The sequence below is a fragment of the Pelobates fuscus genome, chromosome 10 (assembly GCF_036172605.1).
Source record: "Pelobates fuscus isolate aPelFus1 chromosome 10, aPelFus1.pri, whole genome shotgun sequence".
In the NCBI taxonomy this organism is placed as follows: Eukaryota; Metazoa; Chordata; class Amphibia; order Anura; family Pelobatidae; genus Pelobates; species Pelobates fuscus.
In genome coordinates this window covers 36,885,699-36,905,576 of record NC_086326.1, presented here as the reverse complement: position 1 = coordinate 36,905,576, position 19,878 = coordinate 36,885,699, and the positions used below count along the sequence as shown (strand labels likewise).

The window sequence follows — 19,878 nt, the reverse complement described above, 5'->3', positions numbered from 1 at the left end:
CAAATCATCTCAGTACAATCTGTACCATGGTTATATCCTTAAGTAGTACAGATACATTGACATGCTGCCCTTTTGGACTAGCTCAGTACCAGTCTTTGAGCAATTTGTCAACGCCCTTAACAATGTCAATTTAAAGCTGACCTCTGTTATCGATGTACAAGAATTGATTTTCTTGGGCCTTCTAATTGTTATCCACGAGGATGGAACTATACAAACCTACCTATACAGAAAGTCAACCTCTACTTACAGTCTCCTTCATTGGGACAGCCATCACCCTTCAAGTTTGAGGGCCTCTATTCCATATAGTCAGTATCTTCGCGCCAGAAGAAACTGTTCTGAGGACAGTTCTTTCTATCTAGAATGCCAACTATTAAAAACCCACTTTAAGTCACTGGGTTATCCCAACATGGTCCTCAAAAAGGCGTTTCAGTGTGCAAGCCAAACAGACAGACTTACAAGTCTGAGATCCACACGCACTAAGACCACTAATTCCACTCCTAGATGCATTGCCACCTTCGATAGTGGTTGGGCTATATCCAACATACTATCTAGAAACTGGCCCATACTATGCCACAACCCAATATTACAAAACGCGCTACCTGACCATCCAGAACCAACAGCTCGGCGAGCAAGTAACTTGCAGGACATGCTTGTCCACAGCCATTTGGTATCTCCACCGGCTATTCCCAATTGGCTTACACAGACCAAAGGGACCTTTAGGTGTGGACACGGCAAAGCCTGCAAGTACATTCTTCCATCCAAAATAGCTCAATCAAACCGCTCTAAAATATATGCTCATACTAATGCCCTTATCAATTGCAGTACCTCTCACGTCATTTACTTTATAACATGTGACTGTGGTATGCAATATATTGGCAAGACCTTTCAACAATTCAGATGTCGGATATTACAACATATTGGTTCCATCAAAAACACGATTACTCCTACTCCTATTGCTAGACATGTTCAGAATTTCCACAATGGGCAAGTGGAATGTCTGAAATTCCAAGCAATAGAAAAGCTTCTTCCAAACCCAAGGAAATCTAAATAGACTTCTCCTACAAAACGTCACAGTGGATTTTTACATTTAAGACACTGACACCTTCTGGTCTGAATGAAGAATACAACTATACTCCCTTCATTCATAAATGTCATTCTGTTTCCTCTAGGCACTATTTTATTATCGCTTTACATTTTTGCCTCTAGATCCGGCTTCACTACAACTTATTCAGTATCACTCCAATATCCATTCACCCATTGTCACTTTTTGGTTATTTTGGATATGGTGTTCTCACTTCAGGGATTAATCCAGCAACTTGTCTTAGCTTTTGCTGGCTTAGCCTTGAGAAGTGTATTATTCATATACACCAAGTTATTTGCTTTATAGAAGTCTCCCACACCCCGATCTGTATCACCACTCTTAATGGGATACTGCATGGGCTCAATCCTGTATCAGCCACTTTCCACTACTGCTTATTTAAGACCTGACATTTAACAGGGTTATTCCGTCTTGATACATCGATACTATTATCCTGACCACCCTGGGCTAGTTATTTTATTTTATCATTTCTCTTGGCTATATATTCAGTTCTGCCGGTTAGGCATTAGATTATGTCAGGCTCTGTACTAGCCATGCATTGACGATTTTCTCAGTTCTATCATCACTAGGTCTGGGCAATTGTGTTTTGACTCTGTTAACCTCTAGGACTCGCTAGCACTAGCTATATATTATTATTGCCATTTATATAGCGCCAACAGATTCCGTAGCGCTTTACAATATTATGAGAGGGGGATGCAACTCTAAATAGGACAATTACAAGAAAAACTTACAGGAACAATAGGTTGAAGAGGACCCTGCTCAAACGAGCTTACAGTCTATCACTCTATACTAGTGAAATCTGACTCACTTTGCCATCTTTCGATCCAGCTACTGCTATTCACGTAACATTGCTATTCAACTCTTAGTAATACGGACTCAGATACTTTGTTTCCACGATCAGTGTTTTTTTGACAATCTTAGTTTTTATTTCAAGTTTGAAACGTAACAATGACATCAGTAGTGTTAACAGATTCAACAGGTAGTTAGAGTATTCGAGGTTGTCTCGGTAGGCATAACATTCTTTGCGAAATCAGTATTGCGATTTAACAGTAAAACATGTGAACAAATCCTATTATGCATTCGTGTATAAATAACTATGTCTTAGGAGTACAGATGAACCTGGGTCGCCTCCGCGGCCACCTTCATTTGTCGTGCTACGGGTGCACCTTCGTGCTGAAGACTAGTGTGGACTAACCTCCCCTTTCTCTTCAGTCATCCATCCCTTCCCACCCATCCTTCATATTCTTTAGCTCGTTACTGCTTATCCTTAAGTCTTGCCTAACTATGCGTCAGGAAGCGGGTTAAGGTCGGTGGGTCCCTACATGTATGCTTGGTTTTATTAGGGTGACTGCCAGTGGTTACTCTACGGTTGGGGTCCTCGTGAGGTGTCCGCTGTCTTTGTTTGTGTGCGGTCTACGTCTTGTGTTATGGGGATCCGGTGCGGCAGAGTCTATCTCCACAAAGTCTGAGTCTTTATGGCGCGTTCGGTGATCGCCCTATCCAGGTCTGGTGCGTCGAAGTTTGGTTAGCTGGGTCACAGTGTCCCGTGATCCATTATGCCTCTTTATCGCAGCTCTGCTGCCTCTGCCTGTCTGGCTAGGTGTTAATCTCTGTCTCGCTCAATCCTCGTGTTGTCGTCCTATGATCTGTCGGGATTTACTTCCCGAGTGGTCTGTGTCTAGTGTGTATTTGTGTGTGTGGTGGGCAGGGAAAGGGTGAAGTGGAGCGAGCGTGTGCTTGTATCCATGCGTTGAGTGGTCTGGATGTGAAAAGTAGCGGGGGCAGGGAGAGAGGTAAGGGTAGTAGGGTGAGGGGGAGGGGTAGAAAGAGACCTCCTCGTCTTCGTTCTCCCTGTAGCGGCCCATCCCGTCCCTCTCGGAGTCTCCCCGGCCACACGTGTGTCCGCGGATCCTCTGGGAGTCGCTGCCACGTCACTGCATTTAGTCGCTTGTGAGTCCTGTGGTAGTCATGCAGAGGCTCCATTTGCCTGGTGACTACGCTGTTCTACCCGAGATGAATTCGAGCCAGGGCGTCCAGGTCTGAAGATAGCGTTCCGTTGTTCCCCTTAATGAGGCAGTGAGCTGTTCCATGCCATGGATCTCCTCCACTTTTTCCATCCAATGTTGCAGCGTGGGGATTTGCAGGGTCCGCCAGCGGACCGGGATAAGCAATGGGATAAGCAATTTAGCCGCATTGAGGAGTTGTTTTGTGAGAGATTTTTTATACCTCGAGAGGGGCATGTCAGTGTGATGGAGGAGCATATGCAATGGTTGGAGAGGGAGGTCCGAGTCCACAATATTTTTTATCTGTGTGTGGATTTGTTTCCAGTATGGGGCGATGTGTCTACAGGACCACCAAATATGGAGGTCCGTGCCCACCTCTGACCCACATCTCCAGCATAAGTCCGGGATGTCTGGTAGCATGCGATGTAGGCGCTCCGGTGTTCTATACCACCCCGTTAGCAGTTTAGTTCTTGGTGTTTAGAACTCAACGTGCCCTGATGTGTCAGTATATGGATCTTGTCCCATTGTGGGTCGGTGAGCACTGTTCCCGTAGCTTCCTCCCATCTCGCCAGGTGTTTCAGGGGAGTATGTTGGGCAGAAGTTTGTAACAGAGCGTACATGGTAGATACTCCTCGGTGTAGTGGTCTCCGGGCTGTGCATATTTTCTCAAATTCAGTCAGACCTGTGGAACAGGTGGCGTCCAGTGTGCGATTGGTAATAAGACTTAATCTGGAAGTATCTGAATCTGTCTATGCCTCGTGGGGCTCCTTCCCTTATGAGTTCCGGTAGTGGTTTCAGCGAATTCGCTGAGCACCATCGTTGTATATATGACCATTTTTCGTCTGTGAATGCACTGATGTCTTGGGGTTTGAGGCCCCCGGCCACATCGGGGTTGTGTGTTATTGGCGTCATTGGACCTGGTGTGGTGGTTAGAGAGCTTAGTCCGTACGGAGTACCAAACCTTCAGCGTTGCTCCGATGAGCGGATGGTTCCTGGCAAGTTGTCCTCCGTGGTGGTTGTCTAGCCATACTACTGCCGGGATCGAACCCTCCATTTGTGTAGTCTCCATGGTTATCCATGACTTCCCAGCTCTAGGGATATGCCAGTCGACAATACGGTGTAGGTGGGTGGCTCTATGGTAGTCCCGTATGGATGGGAGACCCACTCCACCCTTCGCCTTTGGTCTGCGAAGATGTAGTTGCTCAGCCTCGGTGCTTTGGCCTGCCAAACGAACCTAGAGATCGCCTTGTCAATTTCGTGGAAAAAGGACACCGGGAGGTTGATCGGGATGGTTTGAAACAGATATAGTAAGCGGGGAAGGAGGTTCATTTTAATTGCGTTTAGCCTCCCAAACCATGTAATACACAGACCCGCCCATCGAGCCAGGTCGCTTTTCAGGGTTTGTGCCATTGGGGCGAAGTTGTGGACATAAAGCTGGGAGAGGTCCGTGGGGAGCCAGATTCCCAAGTATTTAAGCCTGGCTTGGCACCATGTGAAAGCGAACTGTGCTCTCAGGTGAGCGACGGAGTCCGAGCTCAAGGTTATGGGAAGCGCTTCAGATTTGTCCGTGTTCAGCTTTAGGTTCGATAACTGACCATATTCCTTGAAGGCCTTCAGGAGATTAGGGAGGGAGACCAACGGATTGCGAATAAAAAATAGCATATCGTCCGCGTATGCGGCCACCTTATGTACCTCTCCCCGTAGGGTGATGCCCTCTATTCCCCCGTCCCGCCTGACCGCCCCGAGGAAAGGTTCCAGGGAGAGGGCAAACAGGAGGGGCGAGAGAGGGCACCCCTGTCATGTACCATTGCGAATGCGTACCGGTGCGGAGAGAGCCCGATTAATTCGGACTCTGGCCGTAGGCGTGGTGTACAGGGATGTGATCCAGGTCATCAGTCGGGGGCCAAATCCCATGGCTTGTAGTGTTGCCGTCATGAATCGCCAATCCACACGGTCAAAAGCTTTCTCCGCGTCCGTGGACAGAAGGCTTTTTTGTGTGGCTTGTTTCGCCGCGTGGATGACGTTCAGTGCGCGAGTGGTGTTATCCCTCGCCTCCCGTCCCGGGACAAATCCCACTTGGTCAGGGTGCACCAACTCCGGCAGTACACTACCTATGCGTGTTGCTATTATCTTCGTGAACAGCTTTAGATCTGCATTCAGTAGCGAGATCGGCCTATAGCTTGCGCAGATGGCCGGGTCCTTGCCCTCTTTAGGGATAACTTATCGTTGCCGTCAGGGAGTCTCTCGGAAACGTTCCTCCGTCCAGTATCGAGTTGAGGCCTAGTAGAAGCCGTGGTAGGAGCACATCGCTAAACTCCTTCAAGTATCGTACCAGCAAACCGTCCGGACCAGGCGCTTTGTTCAGCTTTGAGCCTTTTAGTGTTAGTTGTAATTCTTCCAGTGTTATAGCGACCTCCAGCTCCTCCGCCGCCTCCCGGCTTAGTGAGCTAGTGATATGTTGTTGTAAGTAGTCTGCGATCCGTCTGTCCTTACGAGGCCCTGCCTCTTCCGACTGTTCCGTGGGTAGGTTGTAGAGGTCTTCATAGAACCCTCGGAATGCTTCTGTGATTTTCTCCGGCAGTTGCGTCACCTGCTGTTCTTTGGTCTTGATTTTAGTGATTTAGCACATTCTCCGTTGTTTTTGTAAAGTCCTCGCCAGCAGCCGCCCGCACTTACCCGAGTATTCATAGAAGAAGCGTTGGGATTTTCGGATCGTGTACTGCAGCTTTTGGTTTAGGATATCACGCAGCTGTTTCCTGTTCTCCAACAGTTCTTTGAAGCTATCATCCGATTGTGTGGCTTTATGAAGACCCTCAAGGTCCGCTATCCGTTTCAGCAGTTCGTCCGTGCGTCGTTGCTGCTCCTTCTTTCTTCTCGTCCATACTTTGATTAGGTGTCCCCGAATGGCGCATTTATGTGCCTCCCAGATCATCAGAGCCGGCACTTCAGGGGTGTCGTTCTCTTCAAAATATGTGACTAGCGTCGCCCGGATGTCCGCCGCCGTGGGCCCGTCGTTAAGAATGGACTCGTTCATCCTCCATTGTCGGTCTCTGGGTCGGAATAGTGGGGACTTGATGCTTGCCACGACGGGGGAGTGGTCCGACCAGCCCTGCAGTCCAATCTCCGTACTGAGAAGCAAAGGTAGGAACTCCTGGGCCATGAAGATATAGTCCAGCCTGCTATAGTGCCTGTGCACCGCAGAGAAATAAGAGTAGTCCCTATCTGTGGGATGAAGGACCCTCCAGCAGTCTGCCAGTCCGGCGCCGCGTAGGTCTATCCGGACAGACTGCAGACAGTGAGCCGAAACAGAACTTGTCCCCCGGGATGTGTCCACTCGTGGATCAAGGGCCAAGCTCAGGTCACCCGCCACGATTAGCAATCCCTCCCGGAATCCTTCCAGCTTACGGAGGGTCCCCCTCAGGAACTTATGCTGTCGGGTGTTCGGAGCATAGATGGTGGCTAGCGTGTAGGTGGTACCAGCTATAGAGCCCTTGAGGAAAAGGAAGCGACCCGAGTCATCGGCCAGTGTATCCTTACATTCGAACGGAACCGTACGGGCAAATAATATTGCTACCCCCGCTTTCTTGGCTGTCGGGTGATTGGCGAAGTATCCTAAGGGGAAACCTGCGTCCCTGAGGGCCGGGGCTGGGTCTCCGCGGAAGTGAGTTTCTTGCAAAAATGCGATGGATGTTCTTGCGGCCCCCAGGGAACGCAAGAGATGCGACCTACGCTCTGGCACGTTCAACCCCCGGACGTTATTTGACCAGAGACGGAGAGGGGCGGGATCGAACCTCGAGCCCATGGTCTCTAGGGATGAAGGTAGATAGGGTGGGTGCAGGAATGTGATAGGGGCGGGGAGGGGGGAGGGGATAGAAAGCGTGTGAGGTCTGTGTGTATGTGAATGTGTGTGTTGTAAGGTAACTGAGGTGACTGAACACCTAAGGTAAGGGTGGCGTGTGGGGCACCACAATAAGGCGGCCCACACCCTCCGTACCAAATCCACAGTGGTGTGTGTCACTGGAGTCGAGACCCGTGGAGCACTAGCAAGGTGCCAGTTGTGTCCGTATCCCTTGTTGTTGTGTGTACCCAAGGAACTACAGTGGGTGAACCGTCCACCTCGCCCACTCCAGGCCGAGGCATACAGAGTGCATTGGGAGGCACAAGGGAAACTAGGCTCATTTGTGCTGGGGGTCTGGGCTGTCTCCTCAGGATTTGCGGCCTCATGGGGCCCCTGGCAGTGGGTATCGCTCTCTGATCCGGGTGTCGGTCGGGGTCAGGGGAAGGGGAAGGGGGAGGGGGGGGGGAGGAGTCCCCAGGGGCAAGGTTTCCACAGGGCGTAGGCCGGTAGTCGGGACGGGTCAGTTCCGTAAGTCCGGGGGAGGGTGGGGAGGGGCCTGGCGCCAGGCCTCTTTGTCCGTTCTACACACTGGCGCTAGGGCGCCGGGGGGTGGGCCACCTCCATCATGGTGTCATCTGCATCTCTAAGAGCATTGTGGGTGCGGTCTAGTGCGTTTAGTGTGGAAGAGCCGTGCGGGGGCAATTGCTATCGCCCGCCATGCTGTCAGATGGATACGCTCAGACCCCGGGGGGGGGGGGGGCAGAGCGTCAGCCGCATGCGCGTTGTGTTCCCCCATCCCCCTCCCTGTAGCGGTTCCCCTCCCTCCCTGTACAGAGTTTGTCCCGGTGATTCCTGGGTCTCCGCCCCCCCACCCCTCCCCCCCAGCGGTCCTGGGTGCACTGCAGAGGGACAGAAAGTTAGTTAGGCAAGTACATACAATCATACACAGTTTACAAAACGTTAATGCAATATTCAAGACTTCCGCCCCCACCTCCCCGGCCCGCTCCCAAAAACTCGGCACTGCAATGATTATTATGCTTACAGTCACTAGGTTGGTGGGTGGCCTCAGATTATGTCCTGGATGTCCTTTTGGAGTTGAACCCCGTCTGCACCTCCTTTGTTTGCAGGCTAGGGTCTGGGGCACTGCGTGGGAACTCAGGATGCGCCCTCCCTCAACCCCCCCAAATAAGCCTTCGCTGTGGTGTCCCAGTCAGGGCTTTCCACTATCCCACCCGTGCCTCTGGTAAAGATCTTTCAAATACTGGACTAGCCACCGTGTACCCATAGCCATGGTCCACAGGTCATCCCCTGGGGGTTGTTGCTCTTAGTAGGGGTATTGGTCCCGTGTTCCCAGTCTGGCTTGAGCCCTTCATCAGCTCCATAACCCTTGCTTTCCTCGCCCATGCCCCCCCCTCCCAACAAAGTCCCGAAATCTCCCCCCCGCAGCCGTCTGTCCCTGCATGTGCGCTATCAGCCCCGTCCCTAAATATTCTCTTCCCCGCCTTACCCGTCACTTGGCGGCCTGGGCTATCTGCTAGAATGTCATTCTTCTGCGCCGTTTGGACCCCCCCTTCGGTGTGGCCGGGCGGCCAGTTCTGTAGGTGGGACCGCTGGGCTGTAGACGTTCAGCGGGTCTCTCCGTGCTGCTATTGCTTCGTCCAGGATCCAATTACGCACTCTCACCTGTGGCAGGTTAAGGGTCCTCATAAGACGTGGGACCTCTTCTGGCCAGCGGGCTGTGAGCCATGTGTTGCCATATTTCACCTGGAGGCTGAAGGGGAAGCCCCAGCGGTACGGGATCCTTTTGTCTCTTAACATACCCGTTACTGGGCGCAGCGCTCGCCTGGCATCCAGTGTTAAACTTGATAAGTCTTGGTATAGGGATATTTCCCCTCCGCGGAACGATATGGAGGGCTTATCCCTAGCCGCCGCCATGATCCTGTCTTTGTTCTTGCAGGGCCATACAGCAGATGACATCTCTGGGGCTGCCGTCTCTTCTCGCCGGTCCCAGAGCTCTGTGAGCACGTTCCATGCGGATTTCCTCAGGAGCGGCGTCCCCCAGTACCTGTGTGAATAGGGCGCGCAGGCAGGCGTGGAGGGGTTCATCTTCCGTCTCGGTTTCTGGCAGGCCACGTATTCTGAGATTCTTACGTCTGCTCCTGTTTTCCAAATCCTCTACCTGCCTGCGGAGGGTGATCAAGAGGTTACCTTGTCTAGTTACTGCAACCTCTGTAGCCCTATGTTGGTCCTCGCAGCCTTGAGCTGCTGTTTCCACCTCATCCACTCTCAGCTCTAATGCAGTGAGGTCTGTCCTCAGGCCCACCAGCTCCTCTCTCAGTGCTGCACGCAGCTCCTGAGCTATTGTGCCTGTGTCCGCCTTTGTAAGCATATTCGCCGAGATCCGGGTAAGCTCGGCTCGTATCTGGGCCAGTTCACTAGATTGGGTACCTGTTACAGAGGTTTCTCCTGCACTCTCCGAGCCCGGAGACGCGGGCGCCATTTTGTCAGCCGGTCGCGGCCCTCTCTGATCCGACGGCGTGGCGAGATAAACTCGTCCATCGGTCCGGTATTGCGTTTCGGGGAGACAGTCCCCGCCGGTCCAGGGGTGTTGGGCCTCTTGGTCCGGAACATGTTCCACCTGTATGCCGCTGGTGATCGCTAATTTGTCGGCCTGGGGTGCGGAGCGAGTTTAGTCTGTGTCCTGCACCATGCTCGTCCAGGCCACGCCCCCACGATCAGTGTTTTAGTGAAACAGCTACAGTATTTCGTTACCGTTCCTAGCAGTCAGAGCACGTATTCCAGCAGGATAAATAGCAAAGCATTTCTGCCCACACTAATTATTTAAGCGGAGAAAATACCAGTCTTACTATTCCTTTTGTATATATTTTCTTCTCTGTAACCCATATCTCTCTCCCTCATTCCCTTTTTGGTTGATGTAGTGTTATCCATAAAGAGCTAGATATTTCTCTAGCCCCTTTTTTTATTTTTGGAAATATAAAAAAAAAAAAAAAAGTTAATTTTTAAACTATCATAGATGTCACTGGACAGTTCGGTCTCTTTGTTTCACATATTCCTAAGGGTTATCCCCTATTGTTACTGTCCAGAGTATTATTGATTTGCTTCAATCTCTTCATTGTTCAGTTTTGCACTATTTGCGACATTTCTTCCCTGACCGGATATCCCCTATTTGTTGGAAGATTATGCAGAGGAAATCTTCCGGGTTGTTCATCCTTGAAGGGAAGTTTATTCACTCTGTAAACCACTATATTAATTGCACTTGGATCACTTTTGTTGTGGAAAGGCACATATAATATATATTACATACACAGCTGCTGAAGAAGCCTCCCCTTCATACAAATACATACCACCCACACATAGTCCCCACAATCACAAGCAGCCTCTCACATGAACTACTACACACATTTATCCATCACACCAAGGGACTTCATGATCTAGTTTTGGCAAAGTACTAGTAAAAGGTTGCCTATACAGACCTATTTGCATGTGGACAGTATTTTCAGTATCCTTCAAAAAATAGCAATACGCCTTGATGTGCAGAAGAAAAGCGATCAATATTTCCTCCACCCGTCTCATCTCAAAGTTGGGGTAAGGGAGAATAAAGATTTCTACATTACATCCTTTCTCCACACCACTGGATACATACCTCACAGACACAGAATGAGCCATCATCTCGTATCAGCAGGTCAATTGCACAGATATCCATCCCTAGAATTTCTGAAACTCGTGAAGCCAGATTCCTGCCACTCTCATCCAAAGTGTAAAGTTCTGGGAGAGAACCTGTGGAATGAGGATAAGGAAATTAAGTGTAGTACTGAGCACAATAAGGAGAAACGAAAAAACATTAAAACCCCAGCAAGACCATAAATCTTTTTGTACACGAAGATATGCAATATTTCTCTCAGTGGGTAGCCAGTAATGTACTGTGGAAGAACTTCGGGGGTTGAAACCATTGCCAAAAAAACAAAAACAAAAAAACAGCAAGTATATTGCACCAGACATACCTTGGGAAAAGTTACTCTGCAGCCGTCCACCCTGAGAAATGCGTTTTGCAGAAGCCACAACTTGGCCTCCAATAACCATGACCCGAACATCACGACCATGAGATTCCTTGATGTACTGCTGGAAGAGGTACGGCGTATCCATTTTTAACACATGCTGGATCTCCAACATTTGACCTTTGTTTCCAGCAAGGAACACAGCATTCCCTAATAATGAATAAAGTAGAGGTATGGATGATAGTATAAGTACAAGGGAAAGAATGGAGGGATTCTAGAGAACGATATAGAAAAGGCTGTATAGAATAGTATTAACACAGAAACTAAATGTTTAAAAGAGATTAGAGACAACTACAAGAGGACAAAGCAGACAGGAATTATGGAAGTCTGAGGAATAAGTTCCAGAGCAGATTTGGGAGGAAGGCTACATTAATTGAACCAAGGAGCCAATAGAGGGACAGAAGAATGAATGATGGAAAGGACAAGAAAGTTAGAAGAAAGACAATGTAAGGGGACAGCCAAGAGGAAATGAAGAGAATAACCTACAATACTTTTAATCATTCATTCTATAGCTTGCTTACCACGACATCCCCGAGTGTTCTTTACTACTAGAGGATAGGAAAGCTGGGACTCCCCTAATTCGATTAACTGCTGCATACCCAAGTAACCTCCTAATCAAGAGGGAGAAAGCAAAATATGAAGTGTTGCAATTAAACTTTGCTATGTCTCGACAGCTGTATGAGATTACTCTCCACTCCAGAGGGAGTCCGAATAGAAAAGGTTCTCACCATACGACAGGCTGTCTGGCACTGGGATACCATGTCCAGCCAGCTCCTGTAGTGTCCAGAATTTGTTAATACACCGCAGCATGGGCTGCAGGCGATTCACCACACGACAGCCAATCTTCTCCAAGTGCCGAAGGATAGTCACTTCTCCATCCATTTTGAAATCAGGAGTGTGTCCACGGAAGTACACAACTTGCGGGTATATATTTATTGGCCAGCCCTTCACATAAAGCCCTGAGTGGAAAACAATTTCATTTTTACTATAAAAACCAAATATAAAGCAAGATAAATCTATATGTAAAATTAAAACTTTGAAGGTATGTGTTGAAGTGTTTAAAAGTTTAGTCAGATTGCATTGTTGGCACACTTCTAAGTTAGGGGAGTTCAGCTCTCCTCCACTCTTCCTTACCCACCTTTGTTTCAGACCAGTCCATTAATGACAGAAACATAGCATTATAGTGCAGCGGTGGGAGAAAAACTGGAGCCTGACCCGCATGAATTAAGCTACTCTTCTTCACAACTCCCCACCCACCCCCCCCACCCCCTCCCCAGTCAGGATGTTCAATGTGAAGAGACCTTCCAATTGAACATGTTTAAATCTGTCAGACACATGTCCGCTTAAATCACAATAAGAATTTAAAGAATCAAAAATGCCCTTGAGCCCTTGTTTTGTTACGAAGAAAGTGCAAATCTGTGGCCATAGTTCAAGAAACACATTCCAGCTTAAAACTCCACGTTTCTCAGCACATTACTTTTCTCCCAGTAAGACTTATTCTTTAGTCTGACCTCTCATGAGAGATAGTGCCATTTTGTTTTTTCTAATTGGGGATTATATATCTGAATTGTGCAAACTAGTCAAAACAAAGATGCACAATGCTTGCAATGCCCAGACAGATAATGAAAAATATATGCTGGATACCAATTAAAGGGACACTCCAGACCCCTTTAATGTGAGGTGTGTCATTAAAAAAAAAAAAAAAAAAAAGTGACAGTGTAGGCACCAAAACAACTTCAGCCTGAGCAGTCTCCCTGCTCAGTTTTGTCACTAAAGAGTTTAATACCTTTGTTTATACAGCGGTACTCCTACTTCCCTGCATGTAATGCACAGACTTCCTGTAAGCGATCTATTGCTTAAACTACCCTTATTGCATATTCTGTTTAATTTAGAGAGCAAGTGAAGTTTGTCCCCCAAACAACGTTGAAATGTGGGGGGTTAGCTTAAGACTTCATGAAACAAGAAGAGAGTTAGATTTACTAAACAGGAAATTTATTGTTGTTTTAGGCAGCCCAGAAATCACTGCACTGTCATACCTTGGCGCTACACAAGTGGAATAGAAGAGCATTTTAGCACTTCTGTTGGTAACTGCCATACGCCCAACAGCTGTCATTGCTGTGTACACAAGTCCAGAGACCTAGATTTTGTGATCGGGGGCACGATAGATGGTACTTTATTTTAGGACTATAACAAGACTCAACTTGAACACAATGTTCACAATGAAGTCTGATTGGATTGCCACAGAAGTTTTGGGTGGGATTAGAAGGGGAGGGCTTGCAATGGCTGCAGACAAGAGAATGGCAGCTTCTGACAGCTGTTATTAGACATGACCCAAATGGTTGAATAATAAAAAAAAAAATTAAAAAAAACACACACAATTGAATGCATTTATATTTTCATTGGAGTACCTATTAAAAAAAAAAAAAAAAAGTTTATTTTTTGTATTTTGGCATTGAAGTATCCCTTTAAACCAAGATTTCTGGTAAATCTAAAAGTGAATTAAAATGTATTTTCTAGGGGGCGGAGCCTGGCTAGCGAGCAAGACGTGCTCAGCTCGAGCTCCCGCTGAACGGGAAATTTAACGCTGAAAATAAGGGCGCACATACCGGGAAAATCCACAAACGGGGGCTCAACAGATGGAGGAACCCAGTAGGCGCCCGCAGATACCGGTCTCATCTCCCGGAGTGCCCGGGACCCGAAACGGCAGAACGAGGCAAGTGAGAGAAGGGGAGTTGGGAAGGCGGCCGCTTCCCGCTCAACACTCCGAGCCACAAGCACGCACGGAACTTCCCCCCCCCTTTGGACCGGTGGGGGACATCCCGGTCCCCGCCACACAGACCCAACCCGGTCACTGACCTGCTATTGCAAATGACGGTTCAAGCAGACGGACCAGAGGGGAAGGCCTTGAAAATGGCGGCCAAAAGCGACGACTGCACTTGTGACATGCAGCAGCAGCATGTATCTCATTACCCCACCCCTAAAGCGAGAGACTCTCTGGACATCATTTTTGATAAGTTTTGGGCCCAGCTAATGCCCCATATACGACCAGCTACGGTCATACCACTCCCTGACCCACCTAAAAAGCAAACCAGCAGCCCTGGGAGGACCGGGAAACCTCTGATGGGCGCAAAAAAACGCCAATCCACAGTAACCAAAATGAAGCGCCTGCCTGGACAGAGGGCAACGGGGGGACCAACCCGCAGGTACCGGCCACACAAACGGAGGGCTACAGAACCCACACGACTGCCCGTGCCAGATACACGCAAGGCCCGCCGCACCCGCTCGTCGGGAAAGACCCTGGACCCAAAGGTGCCTGAAGGTACCAGCCTTCACACTGATCCAGCGCCGAGGAGGCGCCATGCCTACGAAGGGCTGCAAGGCTGACCAGCTGAGCCTCTTCAACTGCTCCTACACCCAGCTGCGTATAGGGGTCGGGTGATCGACCTGCAGGAGAGATGCAGCTGAATTGGCCTTACACACAGTGGGGCTGAAATGCTCAAACCATACCTGGACTCTCCTAAACACACTTACGCTTTAAGTAACGTTTACCTTTTTGTTTATAACCGTTGCCAGGGGTTTTAAAATCTGCCGTATTATGCATTATTTTACAATATAACACGTGCACTGATCTCCTGTCACAATCTGGACACACATGTAGTATACCATGCACTGCATAGCCTTGTTTATATTTGAAATGCACATCTCAGGGTGTCCTTCTTTGTCACTCTTCTGCATACTCTTATCTGATCTGTACGTCCTGTTAACTCATCTAAACCAAACGAGAACATAAGCTGTCGAAATATCGATCCTATTACTTTAAATATGCAGCCGACAACATTGTTAAGCTGGAATGTACCTACATATTTAGATGTAATTACTTCTTATAACTAGTCTAGCAACGACAAGCGTAGATGGTTATTATATTTTTTTTTTTTTGTGTGTGTTAGCGTGCTCCTACTGTTTGACCTAAACTTATGTGTCAGGGAATTATTTAACCTGCTTCTTTATCCTATTCAAAGCTTACACACTTAAAAAGAGTGTATTATTTGCAAGTAACCTTATCCTGTTCCTATTATACTAAAAAATGTGCACTGTCTAGCTATTACCCTACTTGTTATCTATGCCAAGAAGCTCAAGGAATGCCGTTGGGGTACCTAGAGCCAGTTGTAATCACTATATGCACTGCAAAAATAAAAAATTCAAAAAAAAAAATAAAAAAATGTATTTTCTAGTTTGTCCATATTGGTCTGAACATCCATAACAAGTGATTAAACCCAGCTGTGGCATTAGCTGCCCTCATGATTCATAGAAACCCCCTTCACAAAAATAACTTACTCAGGTGCCCCCGTTCCACAGACATGATGAGATCTTGCAACATGACAACTTGATAATTTACAGACTGTTCCGCACATTGCTCTCTCAGTGCTGAATCCAGAGCCTTGTATGTCTCCTTCTGAGTTTCCGCAGAGTCCGAGAGAAGCCAAACTTGCCGTCCCACAGTCTGAAAAACACTGTGGGGGGGGGGGGGGGGGGGTGGAAGAGAAATGAGAAGATTAATGTACAATGTCTCAGACAGGAGAATACACTATTTTGCATTAGCATCAGAGTCCAACATTTTATCAATAGATACAAAAATAGTCCACCTGCATGTGTGTTGTAGGTAACAGGGATTGTGTGTTAAGGGCTAGTTGTACCCCCCCAGCATCCATGAGATTGGAAGCCCAGGACTATTGCAGGCACAGCGCCTGCGAGGTAAAAATTGCTTCCCCTTATTCTCTTCCACCAAGTTTGTATTTGCCTCAATCCACCTTTTTATCCCTTACTCTCCACTCCCTCCCTTTCCCTGCTCAGAGCACGCCCATGCGTTTTGAGCTGGCGCAAAAAAAAAAAATTAAAAAAAATAGATATGTACGAGGCCAAGTAACATCAGAAGTCACAGTGGTGTTGAAGTGTGCACTGGGAGCTCAGCCTAGTGCTGGATTTAAGGTGAGCAGTTTGTTTTCTTTATGGAAAACGGTTTGGCAGGCTTATCCATAGTGCCCTATAGGGCATATTGAACAGTAACATTTCCCCCCTTCAAAGGGTTTCAGTAACCTTTTAACTTCTCTACAGCACCCAGAAAGATTTGCTTTACTTCCAGACTACATTACATAGCTGAAAAAAAGAAAAAAAAAAAAAAAAAAGACTTGCGTCCATCAAGTTCAGCCTTCCTCACATATGTTTTTGAGGTTGATCCAAAAGAAGGCAAAAAAAAACAATTTTGCAAAAAAAACTATGAAAAAAATTCCTTCTTGACCCCAAAATAGCAGTCAGATATCTCCTTGGATCAAGCAGCTATGCTACATGCATGATTCAGCACTGTGGAGGCTAGGAGAAAGAAATAAACTAAATGCATGGAGTTACTATAACCAGAAAGGAAGTATTTTACATTTTGGAAATGTGACAGGTAAGCAGATTTAAGATACAAAATACAGTTTATTTGGGGTGAAAAGCTATAAGTTAAAAAAGGTCTTAAGAGTGCCAGGTAGTGTGTGAAGTAGTGGTTTGTGGTGCCAGGTCCCCTGCCAGAATAAGTAGTCAAACAATTTAAAAATGGTTTGAGAACTTACTTGGTGTGGGTGCACGAAAACTCATTGGCAAGGAGTCCCAGCTGCAGAGGGACATTCAAGGTTATTCATTTAAAGTTACGCCAAATAGTCTGAGTGCAACCATACTTGATCTCAGTAATGCTTCTAGTTCTGTGGTAAATTTAGCAATTGGCAGTTTAGGCAACCTTGAAGGCGTTTTAGCCCCTGTAAAAGCACAAAACAGAAGAGGGAAGCAAATCTCAAACTGCTCATTTTGACTAAATATCTTCACCCAAGAGAGGTCTCAGCTATAAAAGGATATTCAAATTAAAAAAAAATTAAACACTTTTTTGACTCAAAATAAATAAAACACATGATTCTCAAGAGACTAAGTCACCCAGACCCCTAAAAAAAATAAAAGATAAACACAATGTTCCAGCATCTTGGCTGTGACCACCCCCAATCACGACCCTGAAAGCACAATTCCTGTTACATTGGTGTAAGGATGCGATCAAATATCTAGGTGTATGACTCACCGCTGATCTATCTCGCTTGTTCAGACAACTTCCCTCCACTCTTAGAACGTGTACTCCGAGACCTAAAAGAACTGGGACGTTCCGCACATCACCTGGCTCAGACGAGTAAACGTTCTTAAATTTAACATCTTACCACACTGCTACGGACACGCCCGATCCTCATTCCCCATACATGCAGTGCTTTCACGCCATGTATGGCAAAAAAAAAAAAAAAACCCGAACCGGCAGGATAAAGTATGACTCCCACAAAACTCAAACCACAGTGTGGGCTGGGACTCCCGGATCTGGTTAAATACCACTTATCACCTATAAACGACTCACCGAATGGACTCTAGGAATAGAGGACAAGCTCTGAATCACCATAGATGCCAGCTTCTCAACACTACCACACTTCCTTGGCAACCCTGACAAAAGACAGGATATGAGAAGAGATCCTTCTCCAGACCGCCAGGGTTGCTGCTATTGTGGGATATCAGACAAACTACATCTCTCCTCCAGTCTCTCCCCTGTACCACATCAGAGACAACGCATTGTCCCACATAGGGATGCACAAAAATTTCTGCTGCTGAAATTTGCCGAAAATAGGTCAAATTTGCCGAAATAAAAAAAATGTAAAAAAATAATTTTTTGTAGTGCATAGTTTAACAGACATGCTTGCATTAACATTTCAGATTATTATACATCACAATGAAAGATAGTAATGATAACATGAAACTTCAAGAATACTGCACATGGGACATGGGGGGGGGGGAGGGGAAGATAAATAACACTAAAAAAAAGGGAACGAGAGAGGAACATTAAGTGGGACACTAAAAGAAGGGAGAGGGGAAGTTTTTCCTATTAGATTCATTAAATGTTTTTAAACCCATTTTGAAAAAAAAATTAAGTCATTTTCGGCCAAGGGCATCCTGAATTTTTGGTTTCGGCCCAGAATTTTAATTTCCGTGCATCCCTAGTTCCATATGATTAAAACATACCGGATCAAGGGGGCAGAGCCTGGCTACTGAGCAGAACAGAAGCATGCTACATGAGCTCCTGCCTTTTACATATCAAAAGTGGCAAATTTATTGAACCAAAGAAATCCAGATACAACACGATAAGCTGATTGTTCCTGACTCACTGGCGGTTTTGAAGATACCTCTCGTGGGCCGACCCGCCGCTGAGAAACTAGACACGAGGCTTTGCAGCCCACCAGCGACCAAGCTGAGGAGAGGCGGACGCTCTCCTACAGCTTTAATCAGCGGTGGGATACCCGACCTGAGTTGTCCTCCCCACCCCCCCTTTGGACCGGTGGGGGTTATCCCGGTCCCCCCCAAGCTTGCCCCGTACACCCGCACAGCAACTTGCAGACTGATACGGGCCACAGAGAACACTCAGCCGACTCACCCAAGATGGAGGTGGAGAGCTCGCCACGGAGGCGCAAGCTGCACAGATCAGAAGAGGATGTACTGAATCCGGTGGACCTCATGGTCCAACACCTAAACAGAGCGTTCCAGAAACTTTGGGACAAGCTGGAAGCTCGGATGGCCACCCAGCAGACTCCACAAAGGAGAAGCGCAGGTAATGGCGAAAACCGCAGAGGTCGAGGGCCACCTCTGGGCAAGATGATCCAACAAACCCCAGAACAGCCTAACTCAGACCCACATGGACTGCGGGCCTCCCCGACCACAACCGCAAAGAAACGACCGCGAAAGCCAGGCGTCCACAGAGGACCGAGGAGCATCCGGGACCACAACAACCCCCTAACGAGCAATCAAACATCACAGCAAAATGCACCCCTACCTCTGGTTGGCGGCGCCCGCAAGAAGGCTCCTATTCCAAAACGAAATAAGCTGCAGAGGCTGCACTGCTGGTTGGTTACACGGGCTGCAGACCAACGTCCTGCCTGCCGCTACTGTGGAGCGCAGAGCCCCATTACACCAACGCCCACGCTAAGCAACACGAAGGGACCACAGTCACCTGTGAACCGCCTCCCTGGGAAACGGTGGCCGGGCATTATCTCGCCAAATGAGTGGGCAGCCCCCCCAGCGTGTTACCCTCATACTGGACAGCTCTGTACGCCGGGAGGGCATAGGCTGAAAGAGTTAATTTGATGGGACACGGTCATCGCTGGTAGCAACCCATAGCCCAGACACTCACCTCGTAGTATGTGTACCTATAGAATAGTAAACAACTTCACTTACCTAGCATTACCTGCATGTTATTAGCTTTACCTAGCATGTTTAGCCTGTGAATGGCCATCCACCCCACCATCTATCTTATTATATCTTGCACCTACATATGTATGTGTTAGCCAGAGATTAGCCTGCACAACCCCATTAGCGTTACCTATTTTGATTTCATATAACAGGCTTATACCTACACCATGGGACTGGCGAGCAGGAAATTTCACAGCCTACACCAAGCATGCATGACACATCACAATGCTCTTGAGGGCAGGTATTAATAGGCTGTAGTATGCTTTATAATACAACTTAGTTTACAATCGACAGCCAAACATGCACAGTGTATATACTTTAACCATTACCGACACGCTGTTCATATAAGTTAGCACAAACTGTGGTATATTTATATCTGTCTTTAGCAACTTGTCATAAGCATATATTGTGCATCAACCTCCACTACAACCATTAAGCGAGTAACCCAATCTAATATGCACTATGTTAGTTTCCACTAACTCACTATAAGCACACACAGTGCATACACCTTGTATTACTACGTCTACGCTCATGATATCGCCAACATACACAAAGTTATTC

General features: G+C 47.5%; 1 protein-coding gene across 2 annotated transcripts in view; it reads right to left on the bottom strand.

Moving 5' to 3' along the window:
* LOC134575930 (beta-citrylglutamate synthase B-like) overlaps positions 1-19,878 on the bottom strand; it is a 39,923-nt gene that overhangs the window by 8,357 nt on the left and 11,688 nt on the right. For both annotated transcript variants that reach the window (XM_063435390.1, XM_063435391.1), the window contains 5 exons: positions 15,352-15,527; positions 11,745-11,975; positions 11,538-11,627; positions 10,963-11,166; positions 10,605-10,738 (listed from right to left, as the gene is read on the bottom strand). In XM_063435390.1, coding sequence (XP_063291460.1) covers positions 10,605-10,738; positions 10,963-11,166; positions 11,538-11,627; positions 11,745-11,975; positions 15,352-15,527 — 835 coding nt within the window. The remainder of the gene's footprint in view (positions 1-10,604; positions 10,739-10,962; positions 11,167-11,537; positions 11,628-11,744; positions 11,976-15,351; positions 15,528-19,878) is intronic.